The 11,999-nt window shown below is 47.8% G+C and overlaps 1 protein-coding gene across 1 annotated transcript; it reads right to left on the bottom strand.

Moving 5' to 3' along the window:
• Positions 1 to 9,813: 9,813 nt before the first annotated feature.
• On the bottom strand, positions 9,814 to 11,470 carry LOC146182736 (uncharacterized). Its single transcript, XM_084608276.1, has 3 exons — positions 11,203 to 11,470; positions 10,940 to 11,122; positions 9,814 to 10,259 (listed from the first exon to the last, which is right to left on the bottom strand). Exons 1-3 carry the CDS (start codon positions 11,468 to 11,470, stop codon positions 9,814 to 9,816), a joined length of 897 nt encoding a protein of 298 aa, XP_084464402.1.
• Between the last annotated feature and the right edge of the window lie 529 nt (positions 11,471 to 11,999).

The following is an 11,999-nucleotide window of genomic DNA, read 5'->3' as shown; positions in this document are numbered from 1 at the left end:
AGCCTTTCACTCAGTTCAACCCTCGGCGGTGATGCAGGCATTGCGAAATCAGGGGGTAGACGAGCATTACGTGAAAGTGCTGGAAGATCTATATAATGGTGGCACAGCAACCATACCATAGTTCTGCATAAAGAAAGTAACTAAATTCACATAAAGAAAGGTGTTAGGCAAGGAGACACGATCTCCCCAGTACTATTCAAAGCTTGCTTAGGGGAAGTATTCAGAGACTTGGAATGGGAGCAGTTAGGGATAAGGGTATATGGACAATACCTCAGTAATCTGCGATTTGCTGATGACATTGCCTTGATAAGTAACTCGGAGGATGAACTGCAAATAATGATTAATGATATAGACAGGAGAAGTAGAAAGGTAGGCTTAAAAATCGATATGCAGAAGACTGAAATAATGTTCAACAGCAGCGGGAAGGAACAACAGTTTACGTTAGTTAGCGAAGCACTGGAAGTAGATGCGAATAAGTCTACTTAGGGCAAGTAGTAAGCGCAGATCGGACCACGAAAAGGAAATAACAAGAGTAAGATTACGCACTCGCAGATTATGGCCCGTATTCTAAAACACTCCTTACCTTACTAAGGGCGCCTCACACAGTCTAAGGCGAACTGACGTCAATTCTGAAACGACCCTTACTAAGGGGCCCTAAGTTAGGGCCTCCTTGGTGCTTCCCCGAGCTTAGGCTGTCAGGACGTTACCTTCGTGCATCCTAACGTCGCTCCTGTACCTGAAAGCATGCTTCTCCGCACGGCAGTGCACGCGGTACGCTTCTTTGCGCACGGCGCGGATCGTATGTGCCGTGCGCAGCGGTGAGGTATTTCTTTTTCTTTAGCGGTCTTGCTTTCCTGCACATCGCGACTTCTGACTTGTTATCTCTTGGACACGGTGTTCCCGATGCCATCCAACTGCATCCTTATCCCGAAATAAACTGGGAAGAATGCCTCCGATGCCGTTCGTGTCACAGGATGGTAGCTTCGAAAGCTACAGAAGTTTTTTGCTCCGCGCGAGAGAACTTTTGCACGGCCGGGTGTACGCGCTTCCGCGGCCGCCAATACCGCGGCGTCTCGCCGATAGGCTGAATCCGCTGGAGCACTACAACGACCATGAATTCCTGATGCGGTATCGCTTTTCTAAGGAAGCAGTGCTGACTATTCTGGAAGAACTGCAGTTACGTGTGAGTGCGGACAACAGAGGGTCTCCACTACCGCCCGCGCTGAAGCTTCTGATTACGCTACGGTTTTATGGAACTGGCGCAATGCAGATTGTGGTGGGGGATCTCGTGAACGTGTCCCAGCCCGCCGTGTGCAGATGTATTTGGGAAGTGACGCAGGCGATCTGTCTGCGTCTCTTTCCGAAGTACGTCCGGCTACCGAATGCCACTGCAGCGGAGTCGAAGTCTACAATGACACGGTTTTATGCCATTGGAGGGTTTCCCGGCGTTACTGGGTGTATTGACTGCACACATGTGCCCATAAAGAGTCCCGGCGGTGAAAACGCTGAAGTGTACAGAAACAGGAAGGAATACTTCTCCATCAATGTGCAGGTAAGTAACACTATATATATATATATATATATATATATATAACGTTCTTTGAAAGAAATAAGGTTAGCCGTTCTAGTAAAGTCCAAGAGGGAACGATGATGAGGCCCCTGCGCCCAAGCAATGTAAGATGACGGGTTATTTGGCGAAAGACCCTCTGCTGGGAAGGATTCTCTTCGGATTCAGAGCCGGGGAAACCCACAAGTGGTGAATATCTGCCTCACTATTGACAGACAGGACATTTCTTCACCTACCGTAGTTTTACGTACAGTGTAATTCCTGTCGGCAGAAATGCGGATGCGTATCTGTTATTGTGCGCTAGATTGTAACATTGTGTATTTGTAGCTTGTCCTGCTAATCTACAGCAGACAGAGGTGTGAAGTAGTATTCAATAAGGAAATCACGACAAGACAATGTATCTCTGCTTTTGATTGCCGCCCCTTACGTAAAAAATCAGAACTTGGCACACGTATGCATGCAGAGAACACCGCGCAGTTATGTTGGGAGCATGATGCAGGTGTAGCTACTGTTACGACCGTGCATCCGCATTTGCGCGCTCTATTGTTCGCCTGTGGGCATGGATAAGTGCTGTGGATATGTGCTGTTGGTACAATGGCTCTAAGTGGGCCTGTTTCCAGTAATCCTGTTTTGTAAGCCTGTTTTGCTTTGTGAACACCCTGCAAATGTCAAATTGACCCTGTCAAGAGAACGTCTAGAAAAATACAAAGGAATGTCGTCCTGCGGGAAATAGCCGGAAGTGCTTTCGTTCAGTTGTTCACCCTTCCCGTCGAGAAGCGCTATGGTCAAGTAAGGAATGCCTACTGTACAAAGGAGACGACAGAGTGACAAGTCCGCTGACGTGCAGGACAAGAAAGGAGCATGACGCATACGGCCATTAAATGATTTCCCGGGAATGCAGGAAAGATTTGCAATTGTCGAAAACGGACAATGCTGGGAGCGTATGCGGCGCCCACGTGCACTTGGGTTTCTGAGAAGTAAATCCACTTGCCGGAACCAGCCTATCGATTCTTGGCTGAAGAATAGAAATGTACCTCCTCGCCGTTCCCAAGCTTTTCCCGCCAACAAGTGACCAGGCTCAACGAAACAATGCCGGGCCAGTCAGTGCTTCAGACCATCAGTGCAGTGATGTGTGCGATTGGATGCCGATATCTGAGGGGCGTGCCCTGGATTTGGTTGGTCAGCATCTTCAGAGAGGGGCTGGACATAGGGGGTTTTAAGGACGCTGCAGAGCACGAAATGTCGCTCTGAGCCCTGGGTAAACGGCTCATCCAGTCGCTTCTCGCTATGAACTCTTAACGCTTGCCATTTTGCTGATGTACCCTTCTTTTTCGTGTAAATGATCATGTAAATAAGTTTTCTCAAAGTGCCATTAAACCTGCTTGTACATATTTCACCAACTTCGAAGATTCAATCCTACTTCAACCCCGTGTCTCTGCACGCTACCAAGTGAAGGCCGGGTCGACGTAGTCCCAGCGTCACGACAACTGGTGACCAGCGTTGGGATCTGAATCTACAAGCCACAACATCTGATGACTGGAGGTGGGATCTGGATCTACAAGCTACAACATCTGGTGATTCGAGGTGGATCAGAATCTACAAGCCACATCTTGTGATCGGAGGTGGCATCTCAAGCAACAAGCAGGCGCAACAATCGGCCAACAAGAGAGCAGCTCGGAACATCGATCGCATGTGTGGGTGAGTGCTTGGCTTTTCTTCTGATGTGGACCAGGTTCTAGAACAGGGTTAGATTTTAGAACTGGTAAAGAGAGTGTGGAAACGCCTTTAGGTTTGGTAGTTTGCACAGTTGTTTTGGAAGTAGCCGACACTCGGAGCGATCATGGACCTACAAAAGCTGCAGAAACCGGACCTGTTGCTATTGTGTGAGGAATTGGGAATTGATACAAGTGGTTTGGCACGAAAACCCTTGATTATAAAGGCAATCACTGATCTGGGAACCGATGATGAGGAGCTCAGTGAAGCATGGAACCTCATCGGTCAAAAAAAGGAGCAGCTCAGACAGCAGAAAGAGCGGGAAAAAGAGGAAAAGGAGCGGGAAAAAGAGGAAAAGAAGCTAGAAATTGAGCTCCGGAAATTAGAACTAGAGTTGAGCAAGAGGTCGGGCGATTGTCCCCAGCTAGCGGTACCTCTTCTCAACAAGGAGACAGATTTCAAGATGTCAAAGTACATGCAGCCATATGTGATATCAGGGGATATCGGTCTGTATCTGGCTAACTTTGAGCGAACTTGCGAAAAACTGTCCTTCCAGCGAGATACTTGGTCTCAGAGATTATTGACGGTTCTGCCCTGCGAGGCAGCGGAGGTTGTCGCGCGGCTAAGCAAGGAGGACGCGGACAACTACGAGAAGGTCAAAGCTTGCCTTCTGAGAAAGTATAGGCTTAGCGCCGAGGCGTTCAGACAACGTTTTCGGAACGCTACTAAGTCCAGGGACGAGAGTTATCCTGAATTCCTGTACAATTTAGGAGTAAATTTGGGCGAGTGGCTAAAGAGCACAGATTCCTACAGTGATAGGGACGCTGTAGTCGAGCGAATTCTTTTGGAGCAGTTTTATAACTGCCTCCCAGAAAAAGAAAGAAATTGGTTACAGGACCGAGGCGAAATTAAGTCGGCAACTGAAGCTGCCGAACTTATTGAGGAGTATGCTTCGCGCCGACAATTCAGCAACACAGCAGTGGATAGACCCCGCAATCCCAAGTTGAGGGTGAATAACCGTCAGAAAAGGCACTTTGCTAGATTTGCAAACGAAGAAAGGAAGGCTTCTTCAGGCAAACGCCCTAGAAAGGACGGCAGTGAGAAAAGTGGGGAAGTGACCAACGCGCAGAACACAAAGAAAAAGTTTGAGGCTAGGAAGCCGCTCACATGCTTTAGGTGTAATGAGCAGGGTCACATTGCCGTCAACTGCCGGAAAGAAAAGATTGTTTTCTCGCATGTCAGTGACTGCGATGAAAATATGCAGCTTTTGGAACCCTACCTGCATGACCTAGTAGTCAACGGGAAGCCTTGCAAGGTACTGCGCGATTCGGCCGCAACGATGGATGTTGTCCATCCGGCGTATGTGTCGCCTTCCGACTATACAGGACAGTGTGCATGGATCCGCCAGGTAGTGGAGGAACAGAGTGTGTGCTTGCCAATCGCGAACGTGGTCATCGAGGGCCCTTTCGGCGAGTTAACAACCGAGGCTGCTGTTTCAGGAAAGCTTCCTAAAAGCTATCCGTATTTGTTTTCCAACAAATCGGACATGCTACTGCGAAAGAGGGGCATCCTGTTCGGAGACAGAGTTGTGCAAGCCTTAACACGTTCAAAGGCACGAGAACTAGCTACACTGCTCATACCAGAAAATTCCACAGTGGAGGAAACGGCAGTTAAAACAGTGGTCTATGCGGAAGATAGCGGGTCAGAAAACTTTGAGAGCGAGGCATCTCAGATAAGTCAACTAGAAAGTGAGCTTGATAAGACACGGAATGAGGACGTTCTAGAGAGTAACCTTTTGCCGCCGGTGTCTAGTAATCTCACGAGACTTTTAAGTGGAACCCGAGAGGACTTAGCTATGGAGCAAGCCGTGGTAAATCTAACGTTAAACCTTCCCGAGGAGATGGGGGACAACTTGATTTACCTCAGCGAAAAAGGAAGCAACGCTCAGGAGCTTCTCAAAAAGACGGAGCAGAGAGGAGAACTAAAGAAATCCCAGCTGTCCGATCTGGGCGAGATAATAACAGAGTTTGAGGCCTGCTTCGTGGACTGGCCAGGCAGGACTGATTTGACTGAGCACGATATTGAGCTGACTTCAGACGTGCCAGTGCGATCAAGGTGCTACCGATTCTCTCCAAGGCAAAGAGAAATTCTGGATAGGGAAGTAACTCGCATGCTGGAATTGGGAGTAATAAAACCCTCGGAAAGCGATTATGCTTCGCCTATGATCTTAGTAGAAGCTCCAGGTAAAGACCCTAGGCCTGTGGTAGACTACCGAAAGCTAAATTCTCTCACCAGGGATCAAGTGTATCCTATTCCGAATATTGAGGAGAGAGTAGAACAGGTCAGTTGAGCGGCATATGTGACTACGCTGGACCTTACTCGAGGATACTGGCAAGTACCGCTCACTGAACGCGCCAGCAGATACGCGGCTTTCGTCACTCCGACGGGCAGCTACCAGCCAACAATGATGAGTTTCGGGCTCAAAAATGCTCCATTTTGTTTTTCCCGACTCATGGATAGGGTTTTAAAGGGGTGTGAAACATTCGCGGTGCCTTATTTAGACGACAATGCGGTTTTTTCCGACTCATGGGCGGACCATATGGTACATCTAAGAGCTGTACTGAGCCTTTTGCGTCAAGCTGGACTAACCGTAAAGGCCGAGAAATGTTGCCTGGCAAGGGCGACCGTGGACTACTTGGGTCACAATGTAGGTCAAGGTTTCAGGAAACCCAGCGAGATTAAGATTTCTGCGGTAGCAGACTACCCGCGGCCGAGCACGAAGACGGAAATTCGAGCATTCCTGGGTCTGACTGGGTACTACAATCACTACATCCCTAACTATTCAGCTTTGGCTAGCCCTCTGACCGACGCTCTCCGCAGGACAGAACCGACAAATGTAGTCTGGGACGAACAAAAGGAAGCCTCCTTCGTAAACCTGAAGGCTGTGCTGATTAGCCGTCCGGTATTGCGAGCTCCAGACTATGACCGAGAATTCACGGTCCAGTGTGATGCCAGTGATCGAGGGCTAGGTGCTGTTCTCTGCCAGAGAGATGACGACGGTAATGAGCACCCCGTGCTCTACTTGAGCAGAAAACTGAGTTCTAGAGAGAGGGCTTATTGCGCGTCAGAGAAAGAGTGCGCTTGCATTGTATGGGCCATTCAAAAATTGAAGTGCTATCTTGGAGGGGCCAAATTCACCGTAGAGACGGACCATTGTCCCCTGGCTTGGCTGCAAACTGCGACATCGAAGAACAGTCGCCTTCTTAGGTGGAGCTTGATTTTACAGCAGTACAATTTTGAAATAAGATACAAAAAGGGGAAGTTAAATGGGAATGCGGACGCGCTTAGCCGCTGTTTCTAAGCAGTCCGAGGTGTTCCTCACCATGTATCCAAATTGATAATCAGGTTTTTATTTTTTTTTCTCGTGCGCTTGTATATGTGTGACTATGTAAAGCAGCACGTTTGGTTTTCTAGGAATACGTGGGTCCTGAACGTCTTGAGAGTGGGCTTTTCTCGAACAACAATGGCAGTTTTCTTTTAACCTGGTCTCTTCAGACGGGAGCCGAGTGCTTGCTTCGACATGTGGTTGAGTTTCAGATAGCTCAAGCAATTTGGCCTACGACAATCAAGACAACGCGACAAGCAACAGCGAGCTTCAAGCGTTCACGTGCAGGCCATTAAGTCGTCTCTTCATGCAGCAGCTGCGACTGCTGCCCTCCGAGACTCTTCTGGCGGGGGAGGAGGCTGTTACGACCGTGCATCCGCATTTGCGCGCTCTATTGTTCGCCTGTGGGCATGGATAAGTGCTGTGGATATGTGCTGTTGGTACAATGGCTCTAAGTGGGCCTGTTTCCAGGAATCCTGTTTTGTAAGCCTGTTTTGCTTTGTGAACACCCTGCAAATGACAAATTGACCCTGTCAAGAGAACGGCTAGAAAAACACAAAGAAATGTCGTCCTGCGGGAAATAGCCGGAAGTGCTTTCGTTCAATTGTTCACCCTTCCCGTCGAGAAGCGCTATGGTCAAGTAAGGAATGCCTACTGTACAAAGGAGACGACAGAGTGACAAGTCCGCTGACGTGCAGGACAAGAAAGGAGCATGACGCATACGGCCATTAAATGATTTCCCGGGAATGCAGGAAAGATTTGCAATTGTCGAAAACGGACAATGCTGGGAGCGTATGCGGCGCCCACGTGCCCTTGGGTTTCTGAGAAGTAAATCCACTTGCCGGAACCAGCCTATCGATTCTTGGCTGAAGAATAGAAATGTACCTCCTCGCCGTTCCCAAGCTTTTCCCGCCAACAAGTGACCAGGCTCAACGAAACAATGCCGGGCCAGTCAGTGCTTCAGACCATCAGTGCAGTGATGTGTGCGATTGGATGCCGATATCTGAGGGGCGTGCCCTGGATTTGGTTGGTCAGCATCTTCAGAGAGGGGCTGGACATAGGGGGTTTTAAGGACGCTGCAGAGCACGAAATGTCGCTCTGAGCCCTGGGTAAACGGCTCATCCATTCGCTTCTCGCTATGAACTCTTAACGCTTGCCATTTTGCTGATGTACCCTTCTTTTTCGTGTAAATAATCATGTAAATAAGTTTTCTCAAAGTGCCATTAAACCTGCTTGTACATATTTCACCAACTTCGAAGATTCAATCCTACTTCAACCCCGAGTCTCTGCACGCTACCAAGTGAAGGCCGGGTCGACGTAGTCCCAGCGTCACGACACTACCTAGGGTAAAGAAGGCTACGCTGGCGTTGGATAGTATTATGCTCACACAGGCCCTACAAATCGCTCTACTTCCCATGTTAGCCTGGCATGATTGACAAGGGTCAGCGTGCTGGCTGCCTAGCTGCCCGATACGGCTGGCCGAGAAGCTGCTGAGTTGAGCACTGTCCGTCGCTAAATAAAGTGCAGTCTCTTGATCTCTTTCTCTCTTAAGCACCACAGTGATCTGAACTTCTCTTTCTTGTTTTGTTTACAGGCTGTCACAGGACCAGAGCTTCAGTTTTTTAATGTTGTCTCGAGTTGGCCTGGGTCAGTCCATGACAACAGGATCTTCAGCAACAGCCGATTGATGGTGGCGTATGAACAAAAGGAAATGCCAGGCATGCTCCTAGGTGACCAGGGCTACGCATGTATGCCTTTCTTGTTGACGCCACTAAGGAACCCTCAGACTTGTGCACAAAAGAGGTAAGGAAAACAATTTTGCAGCACTGAGGTGAAGTATGCATGCAATAGTTATTTTGGCTTACTCTTGGCGGGAACAGCAGGGGACATTATTAAAATGCACAGTTCTGTGGAGCGAGCTTGTGGTGCATGGAAGAGAAGATTGGCATGCCCGAGAAGGATTGTGAGGCAAAAAGCGATCAGTTTCTATTACTGTGTGCGCAGCACAGCGCAAAATTGTTGGTTCCAACATTGCACAGCAGATATTTTAATCCGTAATGTGCTGCTGTAACCCCACGTACGTGCTCAGAGAGCATGTCGGGCATGAGCAATGTTACATCCATTCTTTCAAACGAGTTTCTTTGGCTGTGTTATCATGGGACCTCTATTCAAAAACGTGCCATATATATATATTTTTTTTAATCAGCTTCTGCAGCTGTGTTGTCATGGAAGCTTCAGTCGAAAATGTGCAGATGAGTTTGTCCAGCCTCACAGATGCAATGCCTGCAAGCGAAAAGGAAGAAACTGCTTGCATTTCTCTGTAGCAGAGGAACAAGGCATTTAAGTATGCACATGTTCTGTCATGTGACGAAATGCTTTTGATTTTGTGTAAATGTCTTGCACAGGAGTAACCTACTTAGTCGCACCAGCCTTTGCATTGATTACACACATTCTATTCCTAAGAAGCCAGATGATATGGCAATAGCACCACTTCAAAGCTGCACCTACGGAGAAACAGAAGTGCCAGACACTGCTCTGTGGTCAGGACTACGCATGTTTGCAAATTCTATTGATGCCAAGGCAAGGAAAATGGTTGTGCACGAGTTTATTATTTTGCCCTTCTGCTTGCAGGTACAACAAGAGCCACATCAGGACAAGAAACTCTGTTGAGCGGGCGTTTGGCGTTTTGAAGAGGCGGTTTGCTTGACTGAGCAAAAAGCTTGAGTCTAAACTTGAGCGGTCAGTTGCGATCATAACTGCATGTACAGCACTTCATAATATTGCGTGCACTCTAAAAGACCTACTTCCCAACGGGGATGAGCCTGAACCTGAACAGGCAGATGCTGATGGAGCATGCGTCTCTGACAGCCTTCTAGGCATGCAAGTTCGAACAAGGCTGATTCAGCGTTGCTTTGCCAGCAATCGAACTGCAGACGACAGTGAGACGGACTCTGATTAGAGGTAAAACTGTGTGATGTCTTTTATGCAGAAATGCGTGTGAGCCGACATATGGAAAAACTATATAAAGAACTAAAAAACTGAAAGCATGAAACAACACAGTGGAATCTAGCACAATATGCCCCTTTATTCAATGTTATATACATAGAAGCTTTTGTCGGTTATCTGCACGAGACTTATGCTGCTCCGATCACTGCTCCAGATTCAGAGCAGCCAGCTGCTTTGCCAAAATAGTTATCTTAAGTTTCTGGGCTTCTTCTTTTGCCCTCAAGACGCGCATTTTCATCTTATGAATTGCATTCCGCTTGCTTCTCTCATCTACATGCTGCTCGCGTTTGAATGCATGTTCATCTTCTATCATCTTCATTCTTGACAAGTGTTCTTGGTGCCTCTGTGCCTTTTCATTCTCTGCAGCCTGAAGACGGGCCTCTAGCTCACTGTATATTGCCTCCTCCACAGCAGTGGCTCGACCACCTTGTCGACGACGCACCGGTCGTTCAGCTGCCGATTCCTGGCTGCATGAAGCTGCCAGTCTATCTTCGGCTGCCAACCCAGCAGTGTCCACGGCAGCTGCTGGCTCGCTGTCTACTGTGGCGTCAGACAGCATCTCATCTGCCTGACTGTTCACTGGGAACTCTGCAAGAAGTTTGGATATATAAAGCATTGTAATAAAATCTTCAATAATGACAGCGTTTGGTCGAGTTGGTTTACCATGCTGATAGCACTTTACTTCCGTCTCAATAAGGAGAGTCATTCATCACTATGGTGATAGCATTGTAAGCAGGCAACCTACAAGTGTGTGGAACTCAGGTTGTCACATGAAATAGAGACGGAATTAAGCGCTCACGTCAGACCTATGATGCATCTTTGTCATACACTGCACTTTAACAATCAATACAAAATCTCTAACAGTTTCAAAACAAATACAAGAACTTTACTAGGTGTCCTAATCAAAAATATTGACGGCACATAACTGTTTAGCGCTAATATACAAACCAATGAAATAGTACAAGAGACAACATTCCAAGCATGGCAGCTTGATTGCCGTTACATTTGCTTATGCAGAAAATATAGTGGAATGCTTTTCATTTTGCTTAAGTGCGATGCACAGAAGGAAGTTAAAAGACGCGCTCAATACACACATTCTTGGAAGCCACAAACGTGTACTGCAGCACTGCTGAAAAAAGACATTTGCCGCTTGCACACTAATGTGCACTGGCTTAATGGCTAATATGGGGAATGTTACAATATGCAGCCGACAGCTGCAGCGGTTCAAATAGTAATCTGAATTGGGTTGTACGGAATGTCCTGCTTACCTTCATCACTTGCATCGGACCGGCCGTCCCCTACCACCATGCTGTCTATGTTGGCAACGGCTTGGCTGGCTGACGGCTGCACGTCGCTGTCATAGGGGTTCGGAACCCGTACCGCTATATGCGGCACGATTGCCTCTATCTGGGCGAGCCTGTCGTCGAGAGGCTCCGGTGGTGGTCCACCACCTGTAATTAACGTCACAGTCAGAAATACAAAAAAAAAACGGAATACGGCACATGACAGTTTATAAAATGCTGAAACTTACCTGTGGCCATCACCTCTCTCGCTTGTCTCGCCTTTTCTTTCTTGTATTCTTGCTTCAAGTTATCCCACAGCTTCTTAAGTTGCTTGACTTCCCGGGGACGCACGTTAGGCATGCTATTATATTCAAGGCACAAGCGCTCCCATGCCTTCGTTTTGGCGTGCAGGGACATCGCATCAGTCTTTTTGTTTTCAACAACGTTCTTGTATTTCCCTAGCAGCTCAGTTAGAAGATCCTTTTCTTCGTCAAGGAATGACATCTTTACCGGCATGTCGGCTGGCGGTATGGTGGCAAACACAGCACGTACTTACAAGGATCGAAGAGACCGAACACGCGCACAGGAAGACTGGCAGAACAGGAAGACGGCGCGACTGGCGCAGCGCGACCAGCGCGACACCGAAATTAGTGTTGCCAGACTCTGTTTGCTTCTTTGCTGAATTCAGCCATTTCAAGAATTTTCGGCCAAAACGTGCATAATAAAATGCATGCCATGCCTAGATATATCAAATAAACTTTAAACTAACAACGCAGCTCCTTTATTTTGTTCATTATTGGCATATTATTCCCATTTAATATACATACTCTCGTAACCAGGAGAGTCATATCCGCCAGTTAAACAGGTGAGGAGCTCCTTTCGCTAGGAAGGCTTCAGGAAGCTTCCAGAATTCGGTCAGGCCCTTCGGGCGCTCCTTGTGTTTAGGGAACATGGAGGGCTCCCTACGTAAGGTATGGAAACAGTCTAAAGTAAGGAGTGTTTTAGAATACGGGGGTATGACTAGCAGCTTACCGCTATCGCTCAA

The sequence above is a fragment of the Amblyomma maculatum genome, chromosome 7 (genome assembly GCF_055883805.1).
Source record: "Amblyomma maculatum isolate TAMU_Amacu chromosome 7, ASM5588380v1, whole genome shotgun sequence".
Lineage (NCBI taxonomy): Eukaryota > Metazoa > Arthropoda > Arachnida > Ixodida > Ixodidae > Amblyomma > Amblyomma maculatum.
This window is presented reverse-complemented; position numbering and strand designations above follow the sequence as displayed.

Excerpts from the sequence above, each read along its gene's own strand:
- LOC146182736 (XM_084608276.1), bottom strand. The coding sequence starts at position 11,470 with ATGCCGGTAAAGATGTCATTCCTTGACGAAGAAAAGGATCTTCTAACT. Across the intron at positions 11,123-11,202 it reads GAGAGAGGTGATGGCCACAG|GTGGTGGACCACCACCGGAG; the intron begins GTAAGTTTCAGC and ends CGTTAATTACAG. Across the intron at positions 10,260-10,939 it reads GTCCGATGCAAGTGATGAAG|AGTTCCCAGTGAACAGTCAG; the intron begins GTAAGCAGGACA and ends AACTTCTTGCAG.